At 35.8% G+C, this 16,760-nt stretch overlaps 1 protein-coding gene across 2 annotated transcripts in view; it reads right to left on the reverse strand.

Moving 5' to 3' along the window:
* The window catches only part of DYNC2H1 (dynein cytoplasmic 2 heavy chain 1), a 332,321-nt gene extending 321,607 nt beyond the window's left edge, over positions 1-10,714 (reverse strand). For both annotated transcript variants that reach the window (XM_057747706.1, XM_057747705.1), the window contains exons 1-3: positions 10,374-10,714; positions 5,948-6,118; positions 5,416-5,551 (exon numbers count right to left, since the gene is read on the reverse strand). In XM_057747706.1, coding sequence (XP_057603689.1) covers positions 5,416-5,551; positions 5,948-6,118; positions 10,374-10,571 — 505 coding nt within the window. In that variant the 5' untranslated portion in view covers positions 10,572-10,714. The remainder of the gene's footprint in view (positions 1-5,415; positions 5,552-5,947; positions 6,119-10,373) is intronic.
* Positions 10,715-16,760: the final 6,046 nt, after the last annotated feature.

Raw genomic sequence — 16,760 nt, forward strand, 5'->3', positions numbered from 1 at the left:
TTAGACCAAATAAACTTAATAAATATATACAGAACATTCCATCCACAAGCAGCAGAATATATATTTATTTCAAATGCACATGGTACATTCTCCAGAACAGATCACATGCTAGGCCACAAAAATAAGATGCAACAAATTTTTAAAAAACTGAAATCATATCAAGCATCTTTTCTGACCACAATGCTCTGAGACTAGAAATCAACCAGAAGGAAAAAACTGCAAAGATGACAGATATGCAGAGAGTAAACAACATGCTACAATCAATGGATCACAGAAGAAAATCAAAAAATACCTGAAGAAAAATGAAAATAAAAACACAAGAATCTAAAATCTACATGATGCAGCAAAAGCAGTTCTAAAAGGGAAGTTGATAGCAATACAAGCCTACTTCACAAAACAAGAAAAATCTCAAATAAACAACCTAAACTTACACCTAAAGGAACTAGAAAAAAGAAGAACAAGTAAAATCAAAAGTTAGCAGAAGGGAAGAAATCATAAAGGTCAGAGCAGAAACAAATTAGACAATCTTTAAAGCCTTTTTTTTTATCTGACTAAAAAAACAATAGAAAAGATCAACGAAACTAAGAGCTGGTTCTTTGAAAAAATAAACATCATCGATAAACTTTGCCACACTCATCAAGAAAAAAAGAGAGAGGGCCCAAATCGATAAAATTAGAAATGAAAAAAGAAGTTGCATCTGACACCACAGAAACATAATGGATCATAAGATATTATTAAGAACAATTATAGACCAATAAAATGGAAAACCTAGAAGAAAAGGACAAATCCCTAGAAATGTACAGTTTCCCAAGACTGAACAAGGAAGAAATAGGAAATATGAGTAGACCAATTACCAGTAATGAAATCAAAATCAGTAAAAAACAAGTCCCAAAAAAACAAAAGTCCAGAACTAGGTGGCTTCACATCACATGGTTTGGTGAATTCTACCAAATATGCAGAGAAAAGTTAACATCTATCATTCTCAAATTATTCCAAAAAGCAGCAAAGGAAGGTATGCTTCCATACTCACTTTCCAAGGCTAGCATCTCCCTAAAATCAAAACCAGACAAAGATACCACACACATACAAAACAGAAAATTACAGGCCAATGTCACTGACGGATATAGATGCAAAATTCCTCAAAAAAATATTAGCAAACTGAATTCAACAATACATTTAAAGGATCATATACCACAATCAAGTGTGACTGATCCCAGGGATGCATGGATGATTCGAATCCAAAAACCAATCAATGTGATATACCACATTAATTAACTGAAGAATAAAAATCATATGATCATCTCAATAGATATAGAAAAACTTCTGACAAAAGTCAGCATCCATTTATAATTAAAAATTCTCAACAACAAAGTGAGTATAGAGAGAGCATACCTCAACATAATCAAGGAAATATATGATAAGCCCACAGCTAACGTCATACCCAATGGTGAAAAGCTGAAAGCATCTCCTCTAACATCAGGAACAAGACAAGGATGGCCACTCTCACCACTTTTATTCAACATAGTATTTGAAGTCCTAGCCACAGCAAACAGACAAGAAAAAAGAAATAAAAGGAATCCAAATTGGAAAGGACGAAGCAAAACTGTCACTGTTTGCAGATGATATGATACTATACATAGAAAATCCTCAAGATACCACACAAAAAAAAAATACTAGAGCTCATCAATGAATTTGGTAAAATTTCAGGATACAAAATTAATATACAGAACAACAAACTATCAGGAAGAGAAATTAACAATCCCATTTATAATCACATCAAAAAGAATAAAACACCTAGGAATACACCTTTCAAAGGAGGTAAAAAGCTGGTATGTAGAAAAGCATAAGACATTGATAAAACAATTGAAGACGACACAAATGGAAAGATATACCATATTCATGGGTTGGAAGAATTAATAATGTTATAATGAGCATACTACCCAAGGCAATCTACAGATTCAATGCAATCTCTATCAAAATACCAATGGCATTTTTCACAGAACTAGAAAAAATTGATCCTAAAGTTTGTCTGGAAACACAAAAGACCCCAAATAACCAAAACAATCTTGAGAAAGAACAACAAAGCTGGAGTTATCATGCTCCCTGATTTCAAACTATACTGCAAAGTTACAGTCATCTGTGTGGTACTGGCACAAAAACAGATATATAGATCAATGGAAAGAACAGTGAACCCAGCAATGAACTCAACTTATGCCAATTGATCTATGACAAAGGAGGCAAGAATATACAATGGGAAAGAGAGGCTCTTCAGTAAATAGTGTTGGAAAAACTGGAGCTACATGCCAAAGAATCAAACTGGACTTTTCTCTCCCATCATGCACAAAAATAAATTCGAAATGGATTAAAGATTTAAATGTAAGACCTGAAACCATAACTTCTAAAAGAAAACACAGGGAGTACACTCTTTGTCACTGGTCTTAGTAATATTTTCTTGGATTTGTCTTCTCTGGCAAGGGAAACAAAAGCAAAAATAAACAAATGGGACTACCTAAAAATAAAAAGCTTTTACACAGTGAAGGAAACTACCAACAAGATGAAAAGGCTACCTACTGAATGGGAGAAGATATTTACAAATAATATATTTGATAAGGGGTTAATATCCATAATACATAAAGAATTCATACAACTCCATATCAAAAACAACCCACCCAATTAAAAAACAGGCAGAGGATCTGAATAAACACTTTTCCAGAGAACACATACAGATGGCCAACAGGCACATGAAAAGTGCTCAACATCACTAATTAGCAGCAAAATGCAAATCAAAACCACAATTTTAGATACCACCTCACACTGTCAGAATGACTGTTATCAAAAAGAAAAAAAACAACAAGTGTTGGTGAGGGTGTGCAAACCTCGTGCACTGTTGGTAGGAAGGTAAAGTAGAGCAGCCATTATGCAAAACAGTGTGGCGATTATGCAAAAAATTAAAAATAGAACTACCATAAAATCCAGCAATTACACTTCTGGGCATTTATCTGAAAAAAACAAAAACACTAATTAAAAAAATACATGCACTCCTACATTCACTGCAGCATTATGTACAGTAGCCAAGATACAGAAGCAACCTAAGTGCCCATCAACAGATGAATGGATAAAGATGAGGTGTTTATATATACACATATATATATATATATAAGTATGTGGTGTGTGTGTATATATATACACACAGATACATACATATATATATGTATGTGTACATAATATTACTCAGCCACAAAAAGGAATGAAATCTTGCCATTTGTGACAGCATGGATGACCTAGATGGCATTATGCAAAGTTAAATAAGTCAGGCAGAGAAAGACAAATGCTGTATGATCTCATTTACATGTGGAATCTATGAAACAAAACAAATGAACAAATATAACAGAACAAAAGCAGAGTTATAGAGAGTCGGCACCATCAGGAGTGAATCCCAGCTTGTTTCCAGAATGAGGTACAAGCTATAGGGCCACCATGGGCTTGCCAGTGCCCACCCACCATGCCCAGCTTCAACTACAAGTTCCTGGAGAAGTGCAAGCAACAGCTACTGTGCCTGCTGCACAGAATTATTTAAACAAACAAAAAAAAGAGTTACAGATACAGAAAACAAACAGGTGGTTACCAGAGGGAAGCCCGGTGGGGGAAGAAAGAAATGGGTGAGGGAGATTAAGATTTATTTTGTAACTGCCAGTTACAAAACAAAGGATTCGCTGGTATGAAATGTACACCGTGGGGAATATAGTCAAGAACTATGCAATATCTTTCTATGGTGACATAGTGTAACTAAACTCATCATGGTGATCATTTTGAAATGTACAGAAATACCAAATCACTACGTTGTGTAACAGGAACTAACATAGTGTTGTAGGTCGATTATATGTCAAAAACAAACAAACAAAAAGAAATCAGACTTGTAGTTACCGGAGGTGGGGGTTGGGAGGAGGGAGAATTGGATGAAGGTGGTCAAAAGGTACAACTTCCAAAAAATAAATAAGTAGTCGGGATGTAATGTACAACATGATAAACATAATTAGCACTGCTTTATGTTATACATGAAAATTGTTAAGAGAGTAAATCCTAAGAGTTCTCATCACAAGAAAAAAAATTTTTTTCTATTCCTTTAATTTTGTATCCATATGAGGTGATGGATGGTCACTAAACTTATTGTGATAATCATTGCTTGATGTATTTAAGTCAAATCATCATGCTATACACCTTAAATTTATACAGTGCTGGATGTCAATTATATCTCAATAAAACTGGAAGGAAAAAATAAGCAAATTAAAATAGTTTTACTTCTCCCAATGAAATGGACAATCTCTAGTTGCTTAATCACATGCTGGAAGTAAATTCACTATTCGTTCTGGCTGTATGAGATTCAAAAATCATCTATTATTCAAGCAAAGTATAAAACTACACCTAATATTTTACACAAATGATTTGTGTATGTCATACATTTCATCTTAACTGTTCTTATGAAATAATTTATCTATAACCACAAAATTATAGTAAGCGTCAGAAAAATAATACATTTTAAAATGAAAGTCACTGGCTTATTATCTTCGCAAATGCACAATTAATGTCAATCCTCATTATTCACAGATTCTGGATTTATAAAGTCACCTACTCATTAACATTTATATGTATCCGAAGTCAATACTCTCAGTGCTTTCATGGTCATTTGCAGACATGTGCAGAGCTGTGAAATATTTGAGTTGCCTAACACATATGTTCCCAGCTAAGGCTAAACAGAGCAACACTGCTTTCTTATTTTCTGTCTCCTACTGTAAACAAATGTCTTTTTTGTAGTCTATGTAGTGCCATGTTTTTCACATTTTTGTGCTTTTTGTTGGTGATTTTGCTGTTTAAAATGGCCCTCAATCATGGTTCTGAAGTGCCGTCTAGTGTTCCTAGCACAAGAACACTGTGATATGCCTTACAGAGAAAATACTTGAGTTAGATAAGCTTCATTCAGGCAAGAGTTTGCTGTTGCCCTTAAGTTCAATGATAATTCATCAACAATATGTATTAAATAAAGTGTTTAAACCAAAACACACCCAAAACAAGGTTATGTGTTGAGCAGATGGTGAAAATGTTATGACCAGGGGCTCAAAGGACCCTAGGAACAATGGTTCAGTACTCCCTAATGGAGTGTTCACAGTGACTTTATAGAACAGAACTACTGCAAATAATGAGAATTGACTATATTTTCTATTTGCATGAACGGTACATTATTAAAGATTACGTTTTCCTCTTCTCCAAACCCATATGTAAATCTATTCATTTAAAAGCAGCTCAAGCTCAGAGAAGATTCAAAGTGTGGAAAGAAATCTTTGAAGAAGTATATTAATTTACTAATGTACTAATAAGGCAATAGTTTTGACTTTCTTTGATAAAATTATGGCTAAATACCTCGGGTGTCATCTTCCTTAAATTTCAATTTTGATAAGTTAGTATCTGATCTTTGTAGAACTATACCCAACCCAGCTTCTAGTTCACTCAAAAGATTCTGAAGTTTGGGATCAAAGTTTCTGCTCCATTCCTGATCCTAAATAAAAACAGACAAGAGCACACAATAATCAAAATATTGTCAATCAAACTGGCTTCCTAAACACTGTCAAAAGAACTACCTCCATCTCATAAAGGGAAAGAAAAAGGTCCTTGCAACCATTAAAACTTTATAAAGATCATTTACTATAGCAATTTAAGAGCTGATATAGATTGCATTTTACATCTTTCTCCAATTTTTCTATTTGTCAACAAAGCTTACATTAAAATTTTTAAAAATTACGGAGGAAAAATATTTTAATTTAAAAACTAAAATACTAATGATATTACCAGTAAATAAAATAATAAATATTTATGTTTGTGTGCATGAAAGCATTTATCCAAATGCTCAGGCTAAAAAAAACAACCACCATACAAGCTACTTTAATTTACTCACCTTTAACAACATTGGTGCAAATACTTGCCGTACTGCTTGGTAAAGGGAATTTATAGGTGATTCTAACATAGATGAAACAAGAATGTTATTATGTAGATTCTGATCAGTAATTACTTCGGGTCGCAGCTTGAAAAACACCAGCACCTTATCTTTTGTGTCGGCAAAATCAATCTAAAGTGATAAACAAATAATTTTTAATGTTATTTTCATAAAGTTAATATTTGAAAATATTTCTTAAAATGTTGTATCACTGTAATTTTACCCCTTGGAAAAAGTATACTTTAGAAATAATTATAGTATATTACAACCAATCTGTCTTTGCTCCTTAAGAAAATCTGGGTTTAGGCTTCCCTCGTGGCACAGTGGTTAAGACTCTGCCCTCTCAATGCAGTGGACCTGGGTTAGATCCCTGGTCAGGGAACTAGATCCCACATGCATGCCGCAACTAAGGAGACCATATGCTGCAACTAAGACCCCATGTAACCAAGTAAATAAACACTTTAAAATAAATAAATAAACTTAAAGAAAAAGAAAACCTGGGCTTTAAAAATGTATCCCCACTTTTATGTGATTACATCATAAAGCTACTTTGAAAAGTGATTTATAAACAGAAAGCACTATATAAATATTGTTGACATCCACTCCAGCCAGATTCAGTAATGCTACACATTAAAGCTGTGTGCCCCAGGTACACACTGGTGAATAGTATACTTCTCCACTCTACTCAATAAACTCTATAACAAGGATGTTAATTACCCTCATCCCTGAAACTAAGTTCAATATAAACTCAAAACTACCAAAACAAACTTAGGTTGTCTATCTCCTAAAATCATCTTTACCTGAACCAACATTTTTTCCTTTAAGTATTTGAGATCAAACTTTTTTACTAAATTGTCATATAACTAGATTATTTAAAATTAAAACTGTCTGGGACTTCTCTGGTGGCCCAGTGGTTAAGAATCTGCCTGCCACTGCAGGGGACACAGGTTCAATCCCTGGGCGGGGAAGATCCCACATGCCACAGAGCAACTAAGCCCATGCGCCAAAACTGCTCTGCAACAAGAGAAGCCACCACACTGAGAAGCCTGCCCACCACAACGAAGATTAGCCCCCACTTGCCACAACTAGAGAAAAGCCTGCACACAGCAACAAAGACCCAAAAAATCAATCAATCAATCTCTTAATAATAATAAAGTTAGAACTGTCTGAGCTAAATTGAAATTCACTAAAGCAACCATGTTCAAAATAGGTCAGTTCATAGCAACTAATTCATTAGCTGAAAAGTATACTGCCCAAAAGAACTTTTTACATTATACACATTTTCACAAAATTGTTCTCATCTCTTCTTCCAGTAAGAGAAGTCTATGCATTAAAAAGCTTTCAAACAAGTTCACTGCTGTATATGAAAGAACACACTAAAGATGAGTGAGCTTTTGTGCTACTTTTCTTTTATCCTGATCATTGTATTTTTTTAGCCACTAGGAAGGAACTGGCATTTACTCAGTGTTGCTGCTTTTCTCAAACTCTCATCTTCACACAGAGTTCTATTGCTAGTATGATCATTTATTCCAATTACAAGCGAGAATAACAAGCTGTAGATAAGTAGATTTGAAAAATTTTTTTCCTTAGTAATTAAATAAGGTATACCCTTAAACTTTCCTCCTTCCATCTATCTGAAGAAACACTATTCAGAAAATACATATTTTAACATCATACTTTGAAAACAGTAACTACAGTCACTTGCCAAAGCGCCCTGGAGCATCAGTCAGGACCATGAGCTTTGCCCTAACCGAAGTCAGAGTTAAAGCAAAGGAGAAGTTGGCTACAGCTGCTCATCATTCCCTGAGTAAAGAAAAGCTGAGACTCAGCACTCCTGGCCGCATATCCTCCAAGTTTTCCTATCATTGGCAACTGCTATTTCCTCTTAACTGACTATAATTTGATAATTATTAAGATGTAAAGTTCTTTTTTGAGGTTGCAAAATACCTCTACCACCTACTGGGATCAATCAGGGATCAGCATACTACAACCTTCTCCCTGTTTTGTACAGCCCACAAGCTAAAAATTATTTCTGCATTTTTTGAAAAATCAAAAGAACAATATTTCATGATATGAAATTCAAGTATCAGTGTCCACAAATAAAGCTGAATGCACCCACACTCACTCATTCACATACTGTCTTTGGCTGCTTTCTCACCACAATGGCAGAGCTGGAGTTGCAACAGAGATCTTACCAGCTGCAAAGCCCAAAATATTTATTATCTGGCTCATTATAAAAAAATTTGCCCACTTCTATCCTACAGCATAAACCAGATCACATCTCTTGCTTAAGATTACCAATGACTTCCTATTTCAACCTAAATGGTGTACAAGGTCCTAAATGATTAGCCCATACTATAACTTTCCATACTCTTTGGTCATTCATTAAACTTCAGCAATGACTCTGGATTTTTTTTTTCCAGCCCCTTGAAACCAAGATGACACCCAGCTCAAGGCCTTGGTACTTAGCATTTCTTGTGCTTAGAAAACTCTTGCCATAAATCTGCCTACAACTCATTTAAATCTCACTTCAAAGGTCACTAATCCAAACAGGTATTCCCTTCCTATTTTAATGCAGTTCCCCACCCCACTCCCATCACTACTTTAATATTACTCTATTTTTTATTAACACTTATCAATACCCAAAATTATGTTGCATTATCTACCTGTGTGCATGCGTTTAGCCTACTTTTGTCCATCTGAATGTTACTCCTTGAAGAGAAACCCTGACATGTTTATGACTTTATCCCCAGCACCCAGGACAATGTCAGACCCATAACAGGTACTCAATATTTGTTAATTTCTTCAATCATCCTCCCTCTCAGATATCTAAAGTACAACTTAAGATATAATAAAACATTTTCAAATATGACTAAAAATCTGTAGTGTGATGTATAATTAAAAATAAACACTGTTGGGCTCTATTAGCTTAACTAAAAAGTTATAGCTTCCATTTTAGTTGTTGCTGTTATTTTGGGTTTTTTTTTTTCTGGCAGCGCTGCTTGTGGGATCTTAGTTCCCTGACCAGGGATAGAACCTCAGGCCCTCAGCAGTGAAAGCACAGGGTCCTAACCACCTGACCATCAGGGAATTCCCAAGCTCCCATTTTCATTACCTAAATCAAGACACATTTTCACAAACCTAAACTCCTCTTCATCCTGTTTTCCCATTACACTCTATCTAAACTTTCACTGGCATTTACAACAGTGTACCCTGATTTTATAAATTGTTGCGTATATGTCATGCTAAGCCACTGGATTGAGGCTCTAGAAGGCAGACATGGGGTCCTATTCTGAATTATACTAACCTATTAGAGAAATGGAGTAGTTAATACTTGGGCTGTAACCTTTGTGCCTTACTTCCTCAGCCACAAAATGGAAATAAAAATAGTTTCTATCTTATAGTGTTGTTGTGACTATTAAATAAGCCAAAACACATAAAGTGCTTAGAACAGTACCTGACACAGTGTAAAGGGAAAATAAATGTTAGCGATGATTATCTATGCTTTTTACATCTTTGTAAACTCACCAAACCTAGCAAAGTGCCTTGTTCAAAATACACTGATTGAATAGAACTGAGTCAAATCCAAGACTAAAAATTCATAATAGGGTGAATGATTCAGTCATCATATAAAAATGTATTCAATGCTTGCTGTGTGTCAAATACTCTGTTAGACCTAGGGATACGGGTGAACACAAGAAGGAAAGGTTAAAAAATATGACTACAATTTGTTAATTTTCCTCCATTTACTGAGCAGGGGCTCAGTGTGAGGCAGGATAATGTGTGAGGCAAATTTTTTTCTGTGTATTACTCTGAGTGTGTGTTTGTGTGTGTGTGTGTATGTGTATCTCCTGGTTGCAAATGCAACCATTTCTTAACCCTGCCAGTATCAAAGGCAGCAGTAAATAATAATAAATCAATACAGCACATGTTGAACAAAAAGAATTTAAACTTTCTATCTTATCATTTCATAAAAGATTTGAATTTCTAACTATTCTTTCCCTCGAGTAAATTTAAATTCGGTATATAATCCAAAACAGATACACTAGAATTTGCCTCAAAGAACCTCAAAAGGGAGGAGAAAGAAAAAAATGTTTAAATAATGTAAATGTTTTATTTTTAGTTATAACCTATTTGTAGTATTAAAAAAAAAAAACTATAAAGACTAAAATTGTTCTCTTCAGGTGTGTGGACAGGGAATCTCCTTTGGTCAGCTGGGATGCAAGTCTGGAAACTACACGCTGAAGCCCAGCGCAGCTCATCAGGCGGGGACAGCCTTAGGCCCTCTGGGAGGATCCAACCAGGGAGGCAGAAAGGGACCCGACATCCTTCTGGCTGAGCCCGGGGACGTAAAGGGAGGTCAGGGCAGGGATGCAAGGAAGCATACCACGTTGGAAAAGGAAACTCCGACGTCGGATCGCTGCACTCTGAGGAGCATCTGGTTCCCGTCGTCCAAAAAGTTGTTGATTTCAGGACTGTTGTACAGCAGAGGCTGGTCCCAGGATTCCGACACCAGTCCAAAGTAATTCTGAGTAGTAGCGAAGATGAAAAGCTTCCGAACGTCTCCGGTTCCGCCCGCCATCATTCTGGAGAAGGGGAAAGGGGAGGGAGGGCGGCAAAAAGGGAAGGAGGGAAAAAAAAAGCCGGGGGAGAAGGGAAAGGAAGACGAGAACTCGGCTCAAATCCGGAGCTCGCCTGCTGGCGTACCGAGCTTCGCGGTTGCCACGGCCAGGCGCTATGGCGACGGAGCACTACAGCGGCGCGCGGTGGGCGTTACCATCTCGGGCACGCGCACGCAAAGCTCTCAGAGAGCATCGATCATCTCGGAGCTCCTTAGCTGCTCGCCGCGGTCATCGATTGTAAGGGATTCGGGCAAGTTTGTGTTGCAAAACCTGCCTTTAATGCTTTCGGCTGCCGTCTTATAACATAATTAGAAGAGATACCTCTAGTCTTCAAGTGCAGCAGTATGGCAAGGAGTTAGGACGGCTGGGGTTCTAGTGCTCCCGCTTCCCCTTCACTCTTCAGCAAACCACTCTGTCAGTGTCAAGTTCCACATCTGTAAAATGGGGAAATACTATCGAGGTTGTAATGAGGACTTTAAGAGATTACTATTTAAACATTGATTTTTAAAGAGGCTGATAAAGAATAGGAGTTCAATACAACGTTAGTTTACTTCATCTTACTCCGCTCATTTCTGTGTTAATTTCTCACCATTATTTTAATTTTGTTATCCTATTATTAATTTCAGAAAAATGTAACCACAAATTTTTTCATCACAAGCGTTATCAGAAGACACAGCCATATTGTAAAATAACCAAAACGGGCAATGATGCTTCTTAATTTGTTTTATAACAATCATCACCAAATACGGAAGAACTACAAAAGTGAAATCAGGCTTCATCATTTTCTACCCCATGGCATCACTACAGACTACTAAATTGCTGATCATTTATCCCAATATTCATCAAAGACTCTCTGAATTCAATAATTATCTCCTAAAAATATTTATCACATGCTTCTATGTGCCAAGTAGAACTACGCCCTGGAGACCATAAGTCTTTGCCCTCATAGGATTTTTGATCATCATCTCAGCCCTGATTTGAGCCATTATCCTAGGGAAAATAAACATATACCAATTTTTTATTTACACTCAGTAATCATAACTATATTCTTTTAGAATTAGAAAAAGGGTCTTTTTATCTGTGGAGCATCTTGAGTTTGGGGAATGGAAACTAAAGAAAGCTGAAGTACTTCAAATCATAAAGGGAAATGAATTCATATTCTTAGGTAATAATCCAAAAGGTGGGAGAGGAGTCATTGAGGTAGAATACTGGTTACTGGATGGGAAAAAAATCAAATAGGAACCCAGGGTGACTGGGTGGCCAAAAAGGATTTTGAAAGCAAAAATGGCTAATACGGATACAGAGATTCTTGCTCTGCAGTGGGCATTTTGATCTTTCCCGGGGTCTTAAAGGAAGTCTCCATTACTCACAAATGCTTAATCTGGGTGAGTTATTTTGGTGGAAATTCATGAAATGGCTGTATTCACATCCATGACAATGTGGATGAAAGCAAATAAGAAGGCAATGCATGTAGGGAGATAAGTCTAGAAAGCAGTTGAGATCATGAGAATGTCATCTTCCCAGAAATTTTTAGAAATCTTGGATGGGCTTTGGACTTCCACAAGATATGAAATTTGAGTGTTTCAATCAATTTTAACCCAAATGTCAAAAAAACATTTTAACCTAGATGTGCAGTTGACATGTAAAGCTCATGAGGGTAGGGATTTTGTGTATCTTGTTCACTGCTATATACCCAGACTTAGGCCTAGAGTGGAAAACAAGTCAGACAAAGTCCCTGTACTCATGAAGCTTCAATAAAGAAGAAAGAATCTCAGAGATGGTAAGTTATAGAACAAAGATTCATACCCAGGTCCAATTCTAAATCAATTTCTAGACACTATATCACAGTGGTAGACAGCAGGGTAGCCACTAACATCAAATCTCCCCTTTCACAGCTAAGAAGTGGTTACCATCCAGGTACGGGCAGTAACTAATTCTCACCAATGAAATGTGATCAGAAGTAAAGTGTGCCACTTCCAAGACAAGATTTTAAGCAAGTAAGTATACCTTTACCCTTTGCCAGGTGGATGCAATTAACAAAGCAACAAGACATGGCAGAACCATGAAAGAATCGGAACCAGGGCTCCTGAATCAGTGTGGGGTAAAAACAGCAATTGTTAAACAAGAAATAACCTTTATTGTGTTTGAACCGTTTTACATTTATACATGCGGAGGTCTATTTTCTAACATCAATTAGAACCAACAGAGTAATTGATATCAACAGTAGGGTGCTGTTTAAAACAAAGTTAATGTGGAGCATTGGTTTAGAAGTTGGCTAGCAGGTGGTGTGCAAACAGATAATATGAGCCAGAGGACAGGGGACAAAACCTTTCTGAACCAAGGATTCCTAAGTTTGTTTTCGATATTTGCATTTATCAAACCTCTTGGTGTCAGGACTTCTTTATACTTTAAAAAAGCATTGAAGCCTCCAGAAAATTTTTGTTTCTATGCATTATTTCTATCAACATTAACTATAATAGTCGTTCAAAGTGAGACAAATATTAAAATATTTATCCATTTAAAAATAAGCCCATAACTTAAATAATGTTTTAATGAAAATAATTATAATTCCCAAAACAAAAAATAAATTTGGTCAAAGGAGTGGTATTGTTTTACATTTTTGCAAATCTCTTTAATGCCTTAGCACTAGGCAGCTAGATCCTCTACTTCTGCATTCCATCTCTTGCAATATGTTGTTTTGGTTGAAGTATATGGAGAAAACACAGATATGTAGTTAGAAAACAGAAGGAACATTATAGTCTTTTCAGATAACTGGATATTCTTCTTTTGAACATTCTTCTAAACCAAACTCCACAAATGGTAGTTTCTTAAAAGATAGTTGCAATTTGAAATCTGGAACCATATCAATCACCATTTCATACTCTCCTACATTAAAATCCATTGGTATCTTGCACTCTGAATGGATATTTTACCTATGCATAATTTTGTAACATCATGCATTAGTCATTTGGAAAATATTTGAGCTATGCAGATCTTCCAAATGTTAATACATTTCATTATACAATATTTAAAAATCACATTCATTAATAAACCACTGATATCATAAGAAAAAGTCTTTATGTATGGAGAGATGGTCAAGCTTACAGTAGAGAATTTAAGTTTTCCAAAATTCTAATTTTTGCATCAAAGCCTGAATTTCATCATTGGCAGCAAATACTGTCAGTTTTTTCCTTGAAATGATAGGCTTATTTCATTCATTTTTGAGAAGAAAAATGTCTGCCAAATACCCATCCTAATAATCATAGTTCGTCATTCCTTCAAGTAAAAATTGTCTTCAGTGAAGAAAGCTGCTGGTTTCGATCACAACTCAAACAATCACACAAATTCTTTTTTTTTAAGGCAAACTGTACTTTAATATGCAGGAGAAGTGCTCTATGGTATTTCAGCAGTCGAAATATTAAAAGGACTTGTACTCAAGATTTGAGATCTGATAAAATTATTTACTCATTGAGGACATTCTTAAGTGAAACTGGAATCTCTGCCTGTGAGTACATGGAGGTAAAGAAAGGATGACTACTAGAACATTTCGGTGCCTTGATTTGTGCTAAGGTGTCAGCAGTTTAGCCACTGTATTAGTTTTCCATTTCTGCATCACAAATTGCTACAAACTTAGTGGCCTAAGACAACACCCATTTATTAGCTTGAAGTCCTGTCCATTAGTAATCTGGGAACTGCATCTCTGGTCCTCTGCTAAGGGTATCACAAGGCTTAATTCAACATGTTGGCCTGTCTGAGTTTTCATCTGGGGTTTAGGATCCTCTTCCAAGCTCATATAGCTTAGAATTAGATTCCTTGCAGCTGCAAGACCAAGGTCTCCATTTCTTTGCTGGCTGTAAGCTGGAGGCACCTCAGCAACTACAGGCCACCACAGTCTTTACCTCCCTCTTCAAAGCCAACAATGCAGAACTTTCTCACACCTCAGATCTCTCCTGTGCTTCAAATCTCTGACAACAGGAAGGGCCCCATTCCTTTTAAGGGTTTACTCAATTAGATCATGCCCAATGGATAATCCCCTTTATTAACTCAAAGTTAACTGATTAGTAAACTAAAGCATGAAAGTGATAGCCCACCATATTCACAGGATTTGTCCACATTCAAGGTAAGAAGATTATACAAGGTGTGCCCACCAAGGAGCAGAAATCTTGGAGCTGTTTTAGAATTCTGCCCACCATTATTTTTATACCATCAAATGTCAAGCACAGCGAGAACGGCACAAAATGTCTTACTTTTATTGTGGAAATAGTTTGACTTCACAGACCCCTGAAAATAGCTCGTGTTTCCCCAGAGGACCACTGTTCTAGATGATCTCTAAGTTATCTGCATCTATTTTATGAAAGTGAATAGAGGAAAAAGCTTTTTCTGTTTTATCCATTATGTTTGACAAATACTGGGCAAATTATATTAAAAACATAATGCTGGTTAAAAAATATTGCCCTACATATTAAATACACTCCTTATACTTTTATTCAATTTAAAGAAAAAATACCATAGGATGGTTATAATATCATTTTACATATTAAAGTAATAATAATCTAGTTACTCTCCTTGCACACTGTTGGGGCAGTTGTACATGAAAGAATGTAATTTCAGAACCTCTTCTTCAGAATTAGAGAAGCTGAAACTTACTCTACAGCATGGTATATGCAGATTTCAATCACCAGTACAATGAAATATACATTCTAATATGACATTTGATGTTCAACTCAAATATTTAAATATATTTACCTCTATACATTTTTATGTGTCCCTATGGAATAATAGGGGTTCTGTTTCTTCAAATTCTGTTCCTAAGTCAGAAAATAGTCACTAACCATTACACCTGAGTCTAATAGGGAGCCAGTGTTTCCTGTAGTCAATTGTACTGAAAATATAGGGGGACAGGAAGGAATCATGCAAGTAAAGGAGTTAGTATTTATTGGTTCATACATATAGCTGAAGATGATTCTTTCATCTGCACTTCTGTTTACCTCCATTTGCCCAATTAATCCTGGATACAGTTGAGGAGGTGGGGGAATAGGCCAGAAATGTGATAATGTGGGGATGATTTTCCACAATCTCCACTAACAAAGGGAATCAGAAACAGACACTGGAGGAGAACAAAATCAAAATGTGGAATTCCTTGCAGATATAAGAAAATACAGTTACTGTGATTAAATAATTTAAATATTTCGAGTCATCTATCAGATGTTTAATAGTATTTATTTGATTGCTGGTGCTTCATTACATATTAAAAATTAAATATCAAAGTTAATTTTAAACCTTTTGGTAAAAACTGTTTCTACTTCTTGAGCTTTGTTTTAAATTACCTTACGTAAGAGTTCTCTTGAATAGTCACAATTATTTTAATTGAAAATATATCTTACTGGTATTGAGGGAAAAGAAACCTTGTGGCTCTTAAAGTTTATACACATCAATTCCATTCACATTTTGTTGGTCAAGCAAGACACACAGTCATATCTTACTGCAAGTAGGCAGGAAAGTAGTGCTATTGTACCTCGTGCACAAAAGGTAAGAGAGCTATAAAATATCTGAGAACAGTTCTAATGACTACCATACCTTCTAAAGTATTTCAAATGAAGAAAACAAATATTGCTTGGACTAAGCAAAATAAACTTTGCTCTTTCTTTTTCTTCTGCCATAGTAACCAATAATGTTCTAGATAGTGACATTTGATAGATAAGTCAAATCTAGATAGATTTGTTCTAATGACAAAGAACAGGGTCCCCAGCTGACCCATGACACATAGTGTGAGCAAGCAAACAAATTTTGTTGTCTTAAACAACTGAACAATTGACTTCTTTGTTCCTCTGCCCTAATCTAGCCCATCCAGACTCCTGCAGATAGGGTATGCACTCACCCACCCCACTGTCTCACACCCAGACCATTTCACTAACTTACATAGCCTACGTGGCCCTGTAGTCATGTGATTTTGTAAAGCTGTTTTACAGAATGCTGTCTTCATGAAGTCTGTTGCACCTGTACATAATTATGTGATAATCACTGTCTAATAAATATAGTGCTTTTAATCTTCCCTTTCAGTGTTATTGAAGTATACTAGTGAAACTACGATTTTAAGGTTCTTAGTATAAAAAAAGTTTCAAAACATTAATGTAGTAGGTAATCTTTTCCTC

The sequence above is a fragment of the Hippopotamus amphibius genome, chromosome 9 (assembly GCF_030028045.1).
Source record: "Hippopotamus amphibius kiboko isolate mHipAmp2 chromosome 9, mHipAmp2.hap2, whole genome shotgun sequence".
Lineage (NCBI taxonomy): Eukaryota > Metazoa > Chordata > Mammalia > Artiodactyla > Hippopotamidae > Hippopotamus > Hippopotamus amphibius.